Genomic DNA, 12,592 nt, shown 5'->3' with positions numbered 1-12,592 from the left:
TCCTTGCTGACACCAAGCCAGCCCTGTGACCTCTGCCTAGGGTGCCAGCACCCGGGGTACCCCCTGCCCCCCCCGGCGCTGTGATGCCAGGACATCGTTGTGCAAAGGGCTGGGAACCTGTCCCTTACACAACCGGGACGTTTCCGCCCCGGCTTGGGCAACTGGGGCTGGCACCGGAGTGGGGCAGAGGGGCTGAAGAGGGGGCTGTGACCCTGCTGGGGTCCCTGCTGCCACCCTGTTTGCCAGGCATTGGGGTGCCTGCCCCAGTGTGCCCAAGCATCTTTCCATGGGGGTCCCGTACTGCTCCTCCATCCCCCCTGCTCCAGGCTCCCGGGCGTCCTTAACCGTGGGTGCATCAGTGGGTGCCAGCTGTGGGCTGGCTCATGGATGGGCATGGGGGTCCCCCGGCACCCAGGCAGGGAGCCCTGGGGACTCGGGGCTAGGCAGGGTCAGCGGGGGCGCTGGGCAGGGACAGCCCATCACCTTTGCATCTGGGAAATCTCTTGCCCAAGCGGTTCCTTGCAGCCTGGCAGGAAGCCGGGGCTGTTGGCCAAGAGCCGTCTCCCCTGCCTGCTGCTGCCTCCCCGCTGCGGGACCGGGCAGACGGCGGCTCAGCCTGGCCGCAGCTGGGAAACCCCTCACGGGGATGGTTCCCCCCAGGAGGGCTCGGACACCCCCATACCGGCATCCGCCCACCCCGCACCCAGCCTGGGGGTCAATCCGGCGACGACCGATAGATGACACGGGAGCCACAGGGGTAGCAGGAGCAGGTTGTTTTCCTCTCTGTGGACCAGCCACAAGAAGGACACGTCTCAAACCCGAAACGTCGGGCAGCAGGACCTGCCTGCAGGCGCCAGACACCTGGGTCCCCGGTAAGCCCGAGACGAGGCGGCCAGGGCAGGAGGTGTCCCAGGCACGGTGCGAGGGCTGCGGTCCTGGCTCACGTAGCCTGTGGGTGCCTTTGCTGGTAGCAAAGCAGGCAGCAGCGACCCTGCTTGCCCGTGTCCACAGAGCACGCGTGGCACACCTTGCCCTGGCACAGTCTGCCAAGAGAGTGGGTGGTGAGAGCCGTGCCATCCCGGTGCCACCCCCAGTGCCCCCCATAGCCCACCTGCAGTTGTACCGCCGGGAGAGGAGGCGGAAATCCTTGTGGCAGCGGGCACACAGTCCTGCGTCGCGGGGTGGTGGGCTGGGCATGGGGGTGTCGATGCCCTCCGTCTTCTGCCACAGGGCATCCTTCTCCCTGCGGGAGGGGACAGGTCAGCCCTGGCAGGAGCGTGGCCAGTGGCAGGGGTCTGGGAGCATGCCCTGGCACCCCAGACCCAAGGTGGGCACCCAAGTCTTCCCCTGGGTCTCCCGAGGTGGTGAGCGGGATTTGTCCGGGCTCTAGTGCCCTCCTCTGGGCAAAAAGGTTTGGGTGCCCCCACCCGCTTGTGGTCCCCCAGGGGTAGGGTCCCGGGGGCTCTCACCGCAGCAGCTCCAGCAGCCGCCCCTTCATGTCACGGATGAGCTCCTGCTGCCGCGCCTGCTCAGCGCCGCGCGTGGCCTCCCGCTCCAGGGCCTCCCGCTGCGCCCGCTGCAGCGCCGATGCCCAGCGCTCCCCGTCCTGCCGGGCCCTGGTGGGGGGCAGTGGGGAGATGGTCCCCCTGTCCCTCAGCTGGTGGTGTCTCCCTCCCTCCCTCCCTCTATCCGCTGCCCATCCATCCCCAAGCCGGCTCCCCATCCTCACAGCCACCTTGCCATCTGCCGGGCCAGCCACCCATCCATTTCCCAGCTGTTCATCCGTCCTTCCCTACATTCGTCCCTCCGTCCTTCTGCTCCCCCATCCATCCGTCTACTCACCCCAAATTCATCCCTCCGTTCCTCCATCCGCTTGTCCCAAATTCATCCCTCCATCCCTGTGTGCCCACCCATCAATTTATTCACCCCAAATTCATCCCTCCATCCCTGTGTGCCCACCCATCAATTTATTCACCCCAAATTCATCCCTCCATCCACCCCTCCATCCTTCCATCCATCTACTCGCCCCAAATTCATTCCTCCACCCCTCTGCCCACCCACCCCTCCACCTACCTATCAGTCCCCGAATTGACACCTCCCTCCAGCCCTCCCTCCCCAAATCCTTCCCTCCTTCCCCCTGCCCATCCCCAGGTGCTGCTCCCCGGGTCCAAGTGGGGCACCATGGCGGGTCCCAGGGGAAACCCTGCATGGGTGGGATGGGGACGGTGGGAGCGGGGGGTCCCTGCCCAACCTGCCGAGCTGCTCCTGCAGCCGCGCCACCTCCTGCCGCTGGGCCTGGAGTTGCTGCCGGCTCTCCCGGGCCTCCTCCCATGCCGCGGCGGCCAGCGTGGCCAGGCGCTGTGGGAGAGCGGGGATTCAGCTCTGGCCCCCCGGCCCCTAGCCCTCATGGGGTCCCCTCAGGCTTGCCCATACCATGGCCATGCCAGCGGCAGTGCCAGGCTCCCCTTCTGCCTGGGGGTCTGGCGGGGGCTCCTGGGGGCTACGGGCGAGCTCCAGTGCCCGCTGCAGCACCTCCTCCATGGTGGCCACCTCGTTTGGGGTATCGCTGTCCTCCAGCACGTCCGTCCGTCCTGCCGCCAGTGCCGCCTGGCAGTCCCGCAGGCGCGAGGCCAACGCCGCTGCCTCTGCCAGCGCCCTGGCCAGCCGGGCACCCCGCTCCTCCGCTGCCTCCCGCCAGTCCCGTGCCTCCTCCTGCGCCCGTGCCAGCGCCCCCGGGCCCCCCGCCGCCAGCGCCGCCGCCAGTGCCTGCCCCAGGAAGACGTTGGTCTCCCGCAGCGCCTCGACCTCGTGTGCCCGCAGCTGGGCCTGCCGGGCGCTGCCCTCCTCCCGACGCCGGTGCCGCCGCTCCTCCCGCGCCAGCCGGGCCGCCAGCGCCCGCGCCGCCGCCTCCTGCTGCCCCAGCTCAGCCCGCAGCCGGGACACCAGCGCCCGCAGGGACGCCTCCATCCCGCCCGGCTGGCCGGGCACCAGCGGCGAGGAGCCCAGCATGCACCCTGTGCCGGGTGACGGGGATGTGCCAGGCTCCCCGTCACCATCAGGTTGGGGTGCTTTGCCAGCGCCGTGTGTGTCCTCCAGCTCATCCACATCCTCCATCTCCTTCTCATCCTCCTCGAACTCCTCTTCATCCACCTCTTCCATGTCCTTCTCCACCTCCACATCCTCCTCCACCTCCTCCTCCTCCTCCTCCTCCTCCATCTCCTCTTCATCCTCCTCTTCCACATCCTTCTTCACCTCCACGTCCTCCTCCTCCACCTCTTCACCCCCTGCCCGCGGGGCAGCCGCGGCGGGTGGGCACAGGCGGGCTGGCACTCCGTGGGGTGCCGCAGTGGGACGGGTGATGCCATCGGGCCATCCGTGTGCTCTGGTGCCGGTATCGCCTGTCTGCAGGGCTGTCTTTGCCGGGCTGCTCCCGGCCACCGGGCTGGGCCGTACCAGTGTCCTAGAGGGGACACGGGGCTCAGGGCCACCAGGTCACCCCCAGGGTGAGCCAGGCACTGCCACCCTCCCACAGGGCTCCCTGGGCATGGTCAGCTTTTGGGGATGGAGAGGGCAGCAGGGCTGGTGACACCAGGTGGCACCTGGTGACAGGGGATCAGGGAGGCTAGTGCCATCAGCCCGAACACCCACAGAGCAGGTGGCACCCAGAGACCCCCATGGCGGTGGCAGGGGGGGAACTGGGGGCTGCGTGTGTACTTGTGGCAGTGTGTGCACACGAGTGTGCGAGCAGCAGAGCGGGTGTGAGTGTGCCGCAGTGGCTGCGTCCACAAGTGCCCCCCTGCAAGTGTGCCCAGGGGCAAGGGTTTGCCTGCACACGCATGTGTCCCTGCGTCTCAGATGTCACAGTGTCACTGTGTCGCAGCAGACCTGTGCCTGGGCACATGCTTGGCAGAGGACGGTGGCACGTGTGTGTGCACGCACATGTGGCATGTTTGCGGGCCTGGGCACGGTGTGCATGCCAGCGCGGGTGTCTGTGCCTGCCTGGGGCCACTAACGGAGGACTGGCACAGCTGGGGCACCATGTGGGGTCCGGGGTGGCAGGGGGACGCCCATGTGCTGCTCTGTGATGCTGAGTCCCAGGTGCCCCTGAAGCCCGCAATGCCCCCGATGCCCCCAGTGCCCCCCACATCTCCAAGCTCACTCAGAGAACATGGGCCAGGCGATGTCCAGGTCAGCCCTGCGCAGGGCCAGGTGGAAGGTGACACCATCCAGCTCGTAGAGGCTGCCCAGGATCTCCGCCCGGCGCTGGGGGCTGAGGAAGGGGCTGCGGGCGTAGTACCACTCGCTGCAACCACAAAACGGGCTCACGCATCCCTCCGTGCCGCGGGCGGGCACCCTCACCTGCAAGCACCCTTGCCGACTGGGTGCTGCAGGGTGCTGCCCGCCCTGGCCATGCCCCCCATCACCGGGAGCATCCCCTCCCCGTGGCCCCCGCTCTCACCGGAGGCTCTCAGGGTCGAGGAGGCAGAGCTGCAGGGACTCTGCCAGCTGCCGGTGCACCAGGCAGTACCGCAGGAAGGCTCGGCCCCTGCCCACAGGGGTCTTCAGCTGGGGGGAGAGGGGGTTATCCAGCCCTGCCACACCAGTCTGCCCCCCCATGCCTCCCCCCCCAGGCCATGCAGGGGGGAAGAGGGTCCCCGGGGCCAGGGCTGGAGGCAGTGGGGACCCCAGAGGGGACAAAGTGCCAGTAGGTGAATCCTCAGTGCCCGGGTTGAGTGTGTGCCCGTGCACAAGTGCAAGTGCACCTGCAAACAAGCACAAGCGTGCGCACATGTGCATGCATGAGCCCCCGGTGCCCCGCCAGCCCGTGCCCACCTTGTCCAGGGAGGTGACGAAGCGAACGCCCTCGTGCTCCTGTCGGCGCCGCGCCAGGCCCTGGCACAAGAAGTCCCAATAGTCTTTGCGCTGCCCGAAGAAGCTCCTCTTCTCCTTGAGGTCGAACTAGCAGAGACATGGGCTTGGGCTTGTTTGTTTGGGGGTGTCCCCTGTCCCCCCAGCCTGTCCCTGTGGGGCTGGGATCCAGCCAGCTCCCCCAGCAGGGTGGGTCCCAGCGTTCCCTGGCTGTCCCCTTTTCACTGGCTCCGTGCCTCAGTTTCCCTTTTGCAATATGTGCAATTACACATGTGGACATGGGTGAGACTGGTCCGGGTGCTCGCGTGGCTGGGGATGCCCAGGGCCGGACAACGCTGGCTGGGGTCATCCTACCCCCTGAAACGGCCGGCGCAGGGTCCCATCTGCTCTCAGCTACACCCCAGGGGAAACTGAGGCAGGGAGTGGGGGGACGGAGGAGCGGTGGTACCTGGAGGAGGAACTCCAGCTGGGCACAGAGGCTGTGCAGCTCCCGGCTCCCGTCTGTCACCGGCAAGTTCTGCGCCTGATAGCTGCGGTTCAGCTCGGCCACGGTCTCTGCGGAATGGCAGGGCTGAGCTGGCACGGCCTTGTCCAGACAGCGGGCACCCTGCCGCATCCCATCCCCCCTTTCCCCCACCTCCCGGCTCCCGGCACCGGGGATTTCTGCTCGCGGGTGAAAGAGGAACCTGCCCTGGGATGAAACGGGGGAGCAGGAAGAGCTAGGGGCACAGGTACCCGCTGGGCACTGCTGGTCCTCTGGGGCTGGCAGCGAGGACAGGAGCAGGCAGCAGTGGCAGCATTGGCACTGGGATGCTCTGGAGCACCTCCAGCAGTGACACCCCCCCCCTGCCCACGGGCTGGGTGCGAGGAGGGACTCGGCATGGCTAGGGTGAGATGTGCCATGCAGGGGACACACTGACAGGGGACTGGCTGGCACACTTACTCTGCAGGTCCTTGATGACACGGTTGAGCTCCCCATCCCCTGCCATGGTTGTCCCCTGGGGGTCTGCAAAGGCAGGGGCAGCGATGAGAGGTGCCAGGCTGGCACTCACCTGGCATCCCCAAACTCTCTGCCCCAAGGAGAGGGTCTGCCCCCCCAGCTCCACCCCGGAGCTGCCTGCTGTTAAGGTAAGAGGGGGTGGGCTCAGGCACCCCCTTTCCCTGCCCATGTCCCCCCACTACATGGGATATGGGGTAGGCAAAGGTGCCCCATCCCATACCCCCTTAGTTGTCCATGTGTGCTGTCCCAAAATGCCCCCAGGCTTTGTCCCCATGCCGTGCCCAGCCTCTGCCCCCATTCCTTGGGGGGCTCCTGGGGCTGAGCCCCCCCACCCCAGTGTGTTCCTGTCCTCATCCCTGTCCCCGTCCCGCAGGATTCAGGATGTGGGTTTGGTATGGGGGAAGCACTGCCTTTGCTTCTGCTCTCGCTTCCCTTGCTCACACCACGAAGAGCATGGGGGGCTCCCAGGGGGGTGGGGAAGGGGGGCACACAGCAGCCCCCCAAACCAACCAAGCTCCCCCCAGGCAGAGCCCGCTGGCACAGCATGCTGCCTGCAGGGCTGGCGTGAGGTTTGGTGGTGCTGTGGGCATGGGACGGGGGGCTGGGGGGCACAGTGCAGCGGGGATGTTTTGGGGAGTGGCGGGTGGCACCCTGGGGACAGGGCGAGAGACAGTGCCCATGGAGGTGGCAGGTCCTGGGCTTGTCACCGTGGGTGGTGGCTGGGCACAGGGCTGGGGGAGCACGTGTGTGTGCATAGGGGTGTGCATGGCAAGGTGCTCACAGGAGCGCGTGTGCCCAAGCGTGCCCAAGCGTGCGTGAGTGCCCCGTGCTCCCTGCTGCAGCAGGGTGGCACGGCAGGGCAGGACACGGGATTCCAGACACCAGGGTTCCTGTCCCGGTGCCCTTGGGTGACCTTGGACGAGCTGTCTTCCTGCCTACCCACCCTGCCCGTGCCTCAGTTTCCTCCGGGATGTGGAGCCCCTTACCTGTGGCCGGGGAGCCGTGGGGTGCCCTGAGGTGCTCGCTGAGTGCCGGGGGATGCTGGTGTGTCCCCGTGCCCACGCTGTGACCGTCTGCTTCTCCTTTTGTACCTTGGCCAGGAGGAAGTGTGGGAGGTTGGGGGGGGCCGCAGGAGCCACCCCCCAGCCCGCCCTTCACTACATCAGGTACCGCGGCTTGGCCCCGCCAGCACTCAGCTCCCCAGTTTGGGGGATGCCAGTTTTGGGGAGGGGGTCAGCGAGGCTGGTCCCCCTGTGCAGCCCCTGCAGAGTGGGGGAAGGATAGTGCCAGGCGTGGGGGGGACCCTGATGCCCTCACATAGGAATGGGGCTTGGAAATGCTTTGAGGGGCCGCCCTGCAGTTTTTGGGGAGGGGGTCCAGGACCCATACCCAGCTAGCAGCAGCAAACAGCACCCCTGGGGCAGCAGCAGCCACTGGCACAGAGCCCCCCTCCCATGCACAACAGCCCACAGGGGCAAGAGCCCCTGGGCACAGAGACCCCCCGAGGAGCCACAGCCCACCCCTGCAAGGCCCACAGCCCCCCCCGAGCATCTGCCCCCCACATGGGGGCTGTGCCCAGAGCCGGAGTGCAAATTCTTCCTGGGGCACCCTGGGCAAGGCGTCCCCCTTTGCTATCTGTGCCAGGGGGGCCCCCAGCCTGGGCATGCCCCTTGGCCACCATGCCCGTCCCCCTTTGCCGTGCCAGCCCTGCCCTGCGGGATCCTTCTGGGGTGGGAGCTAAATACCCTGGGGGGGGGGGGGGGCGATGCCAGCTCACCCCCCCAGTGCCGGGCATGGGGACGCACTGCCATCCGGCTTGGCGATGCCCCCAGCGGTGCCCAGCTGCCCCCACACCCTGCCCCCTGCCCGCCCCCTCGCAGCACCCGCTGCCCCTACCTGTGCCACCCGGGGGGGCCAGGCCTCGGCTCGGCACCAAAGTGAAAGTAGGAAGTGATCTCGAGCGGGAGCCTGGGCCTCCCCGCACCCTCCTGGCTCCCGGGGGTGGGTGTTGGGCCGTGGGGTGCCCCCGCGCAGCCGGGGTGCATGGGGGAGCTGGTGGCAGTGCTCAGGGTGTCCCCCAGCCTCCGCAGCACCCCCTTGCCCTATTCCCCCCCTGTGGGCACGGAGCACAGCACCCCACATCAGATGGGGGGGGGACAGACAGGGTGCTGAGGGGGCTGTCTCCGCATCACTGCACTGTGCCGGGAGGGATGCGTATGCATGTGCACGCGTGTGCATGCGTGTGTGCGATTGCACACGTGTGCAGGCTGTGTGTGCACGGCTATAGGGGTGCGTGTGTAGGTGCAAGCCATATACGTGTGGCAGGCGTGGGTGCAGGGCTGAGAGGGCACCCGTGTGTGCGTGCACACACGTGCGCGTGCCCGTGGTTGCATCCAGCCGCCAACACAGCCCACCCCGTGCCGGGCACCACGCAGGCAGGACCCCAACACCCGCGGGGGTCCGTGCCCTTGGCAGCAGAGTCCCCTGTTCCTGACCCAACCAAGGGCGAGGGAGGGGGTGCTGGGGTGCTGGGGTGGGGAGGAGAAGACGCCTGCCCATCCTTGGCGTGGGTGCAATTCAATTAACGAGGCCTGGCCCTCGTTCAGCGCAGCCAATAAAGCTAATGGCCCCGCACAGGCCTGGCGCTGCCCGGCGGGGGGGTCTGGGGTGCGGGGGCCATCTGCTAATTAAATGTGGGTGGGGGACGGTGAAGCCAGTGGTGATGTCACCTCCCTGGCCCTTGGGGAGGGGGGGCCGTACCCTGGCACCCCGTGCCCACCAACCCTCTGCCAGCCCCAGAGTGCCAGGCAGGGCTATGGGGGACAGCCATAAAGTCTGTGGCAAACCCCCCAAACCCCCTGCCCCCTGCGCTCCTCCCTGGTGCTGCTGCTTGTTAGGAGCCTTCCCGGGGCAAATGCAATTAGTGCCCAGGCCTGGCATTGCTGCTGCCCACACTTGGCACTGGCAGCTGCCCCACAGGGACGGGTCTTCACCCAGCATCACCACAGCATCATGACGGCATCTGAGGGTCCTGCTGCCAGCCCCCCTTGGCACCATCCCGATGGGTGCAGGGGGGGGTGTGGGGTCCCCGGTGCAGCTGCAGGGTGGGGTGCACCCCGTCCCCCCGTCCCGGGCAAGCCCCGTGGTGGGGTGGGGGTGCCTGGGGCCATGTTGGGGTGTCCTGCAGCGGGGGGTTCCCCTGGGTAATGCTGTGCCCACAGCACGGCGCATCAGCTGGACACCCTCTTGGAGAGGGGCTGGGTGGGGGGCCCCTGAATATGTCCTCAGGCTCCTGGGGAGAGGCCAGGGGGGCTGGGGAAGGGGCAGGGAAGCCCCCCCATGTGCAGGCACTGCCATTTAGGGCTTGGGGTGGACAGGGGGTGCCGGAGGGAAACTGAGGCAGAGTCGTGGGGTGGGTTGCGGGTTGAGCTGTGATCGAACCCAGGCGTCTGGGCTCCTCCACCCCCAAACCAGAGGGGGCTGGCAGGGGGGCAGTGTTAGGGTCCGGCATACACCCCAGGGGATGCCGTGCCCGGGGGGCAGGCGGGTGAGTCCGGAGGGTGCCGAGTCCCGAGTCCCCCGTGTGCAGGAGGAGGAGGAGGAGGAGGAGGGGGAGGAGGAGGAGGAGGGGGAGCGTGGCGGAGCTGGCTCCCACCCAAGCACTGCAGGACATGGGCGGGCACGGTGCTCCCAGCCTGGCTGCCAGCGCGCAGGCGACGCTGGGGGACCGGCGGGGGGGGACAGGGCCCGGTGGGACCGCAGCCCCCCGGCCCATCGCCGCACGGCCCCGTGCCCACTGCCGGGCACCTCCTGGGCACTGCACGGGCACGGGAGCTTGTTGCAACCGGGGAGGCACGGCTGGGTTTGGCCGTCCGCCCGAGCGTGCCCTGGTCAGGGCTCGGCCCCTGCAACCCCCCCCGCCGGGTGACCCCCGGACAGGGGCACCATGACCCGGCTGAGCTGGTGCTTTGCCACCTTGGTTCGCTGGGGGAAGTCCCTGGTGTCCTGCCTCCTGCCCCTCCGCGCCTGCCGCCACCGGGAGGTAAGCGGGCACCGCCGGGCACGGTGTTAGGGTTAGGGTCTGCAGGGGGGGCACGGAGCTGGGGTGGGCTCCGGGGGGTGCAGGGGGATGGGGGTACAGACGGGCACTGGCCCTGCCAGCTGCTGGCAGCGGGGGGGTTAAACCGTGCGTATGCACGGTCAGGGTGCCGGGCATGTCCTTTGTCCCTCCTTGTGTCCCCCCCAGCCTGGCGCTGTGACACCCCCCCCCCATAATCCACACCCGTGGGCCCCTGCAGTGCCCGGCTGGAGGGGATCTGCTGGGATCTGCTGTACAGCGTTTCATGCAAAATGATCTGCTGGGATCCCTGTGTCCTTACAGAGCGAGTGCAGAGGCGGGGGGTGTCCCTGTGTCCTTACAGCACCCACAATGCGGGGGCCCCTGTGCCCATAAAGCACCCAGCACGAGAGATCCTTGTGCCCATAAAGTGCCCAGGGTGGGGGATCCCTGTGTCCCTAAGCACCCGGCACTGGGGAGCTCTGTGCCCATGAAGTGCTCTGTGTCCCCCAGTCTGTGTGGGATCCCTGTGCCCAAGAAAGTAGTGCCCAGCATGAGGGACCCCCGTGTCTGTAAGCACCCAGCGTGGGGCATCCCTGTGCCCATCAGCACCTGGCATGTGTGGGATCTCTGTGCCAAAGGATTGTCCTGCACAGGGGATCCCTGTGCCCATGCAGCGCTCGGTGCGGGGACCCGACCTGCTCTGCTGCCCGTGCCGGGGAAACTGAGGCAGGGAGGGGAGAGGCTGGCGGAGGACGTGGGGCTCCCGCCGCGTCACCCTCACTTGGTTCCTTAACCTTTGGGAAGCTACCTCGTGCCCGGCGGGGTAGCATGAGCCATTCCGGCTGCACCGTGCCAGCAAAGCGGGTGCCAAAGCCACCGCCAGGCAGTGCCTGGGGGAGTGTCACTGCAGGGTGGTGACAGGCCAGTTTGTGCCAGGGCAGGGGCCCAGCCTGGAGGAGGGAGAGGCCCCTGGCTGCTCGGGGACCCCAGCGCGTGCAGGGGACGCAGGACTGTGAGCTGCCGGGGGGGTGCTCAGGGCTGCAGGTGGGTGGGCGGCACTGGTGGGGTGTGGGGCAGCGGTTGTGCGGTCCAATGTTCATCCCTGTGTCCGTGTGTCCCTGCTGTGGGTGTGAGAACAGGGACTCACAGGGGTGTGTAATGCACACGTGTGTTTGTGTGTGTGTTCACGAGCGTGCAGATGGGGCTGGGGTGAGAGTGCACTGCAGCTCGCACGAGTGTGGGTGCACAGTAGGTCCCTGGGGAGCTGCCGTGGGGTGCGTGTCCCTGCGTGGGTGTGGGTGTGGGCATGTGCCTGCTGGTGAGCAGTGTGCATGCGTGTGCATGCCCCCTAGCACATGTGTGTGTGCTGGGTGCAGTAGCAGTGGAGCTTTACGCTGGCGTGAGCTGTTAAGAGGGGTGTCCCCCAGCACTTCCCGTGCCCAGACAGGCACCCACGCATGCGGAGGCCTACCTGCCACGCGTGCCATGGGACATATGTGTGATGTGCATGAGTGTGCCTGGGCGTGTATGCACGGGGGGTGCTTGTGTGACGTCTACGTGCGCCCCGAGCACCCAAGGGCAGTGCGGAGACAACTCTGCTGGAAGTGAGCGTGGGGGGCTTGGGGACACGGTGACCCTGGAAGGGGGGACGCAGAGGACTCCTGCCAAGGCTGGCCCTGCACGGGGATACATACCCGCACCAGTGGTACCCATGGGGGGGGGTCCCTGGGCTAAGTGCCCCCGTCTGTGCCCCCCTGCTGAGACAACGCACCCTAAATGATGCTCACAGGCAGTGTCCTTGTGGCCACCCTGTCCTCGTCGCATGACCCTTGTCCCTGCCCTTCTGAGGGGCCTGGGCTTGTCACAGCAGTGAATGGGAGGGGGTGATTTATGGGGGAGTGGGGACACCCCTCTCCACTGGGGCTTTCATTTGTAGGCAGTAACGAGGCTGATTAATGAGGGCTGTAATGATGGGGGGGTGTGTGCATGGATGGGCGCTCCTCGCCTGCTTGGTGCTGTGAGGGGGATCAGGCCCCCCAGCCTCCCTCTGTCCCTGGGCCTGGCTGGCATGGGGAGGTGGGGGGTGCTGTCCCCATCTGTCCCCAGTCCCAGCTGGCACATCCCCACATTGGTAGCTCTACCGTGGGCTGGGCATGCACAGCGAAGCATGTGGGACAGGGATATTTTGGGGAGGGGGTGTGGCACTTTGGGGGGGTCAGATGCCACCCCAGTGTCTGGGAAGGGCAGCCCCCCCGTCCCACCCTGCCCGTCCTCTCTGGGCTGGCAGCTGCACACAGTGTACAGATGGGAAACTGAGGCACATCCCCGCCATGCCCACATCCCCATGCCAGCCGTGGCTCACCCTGCCAGCGTGTCCTTCCCCCCCGGCACGTCCCCCCACCCTGACTCACACCCCCGTGCTCATGGCCAACTGAGCACAAGTTTCCAGGCTGGAGCCAGAGTCAGCGCTGGTGGGGGGGGACCGTGTGCCGCCTGGCCAAGGCCCCCAGGAGGGGCTGGGGCATCCCCCTGCCAAATCCATCCCTGTCAGGGCCGCAGGCTGCAAAGCCGCTCTCCGTCCTGCCTGGAGGTTGTCCCCCCTCGCTGAGGCCCCCCAGCTCGGCGCAGGGATGTCCGCCGATCCCTCCCTGTCTCCCATCCCG

The 12,592-nt window shown here is 67.6% G+C and overlaps 1 protein-coding gene across 1 annotated transcript; it reads right to left on the bottom strand.

Moving 5' to 3' along the window:
- Nucleotides 1-896: 896 nt before the first annotated feature.
- RUFY4 (RUN and FYVE domain containing 4) lies at nucleotides 897-7,796 on the bottom strand. The gene is made up of 12 exons (XM_075153927.1): nucleotides 7,766-7,796; nucleotides 6,856-6,960; nucleotides 5,813-5,875; nucleotides 5,318-5,424; nucleotides 4,834-4,959; nucleotides 4,460-4,566; nucleotides 4,160-4,303; nucleotides 2,434-3,460; nucleotides 2,252-2,358; nucleotides 1,470-1,616; nucleotides 1,112-1,243; nucleotides 897-1,043 (listed from the first exon to the last, which is right to left on the bottom strand). The coding sequence occupies exons 3-12, from the start codon at nucleotides 5,856-5,858 to the stop codon at nucleotides 941-943; spliced, it is 2,046 nt and encodes a 681-aa protein (XP_075010028.1). The 5' UTR covers nucleotides 5,859-5,875; nucleotides 6,856-6,960; nucleotides 7,766-7,796; the 3' UTR covers nucleotides 897-940.
- Between the last annotated feature and the right edge of the window lie 4,796 nt (nucleotides 7,797-12,592).

The sequence above is a fragment of the Calonectris borealis genome, chromosome 6 (assembly GCF_964195595.1).
Source record: "Calonectris borealis chromosome 6, bCalBor7.hap1.2, whole genome shotgun sequence".
Lineage (NCBI taxonomy): Eukaryota > Metazoa > Chordata > Aves > Procellariiformes > Procellariidae > Calonectris > Calonectris borealis.
This window is presented reverse-complemented; position numbering and strand designations above follow the sequence as displayed.

Coding starts and splice junctions, on each gene's coding strand:
- RUFY4 (XM_075153927.1), bottom strand. CDS start 5,858: ATGGCAGGGGATGGGGAGCTCAACCGTGTCATCAAGGACCTGCAGA. Junction 4,567..4,833: donor TCGTCACCTCCCTGGACAAG/GTGGGCACGGGC, acceptor CTCTCCCCCCAG/CTGAAGACCCCTGTGGGCAG. Junction 4,304..4,459: donor CTCGACCCTGAGAGCCTCCG/GTGAGAGCGGGG, acceptor TTGTGGTTGCAG/CGAGTGGTACTACGCCCGCA.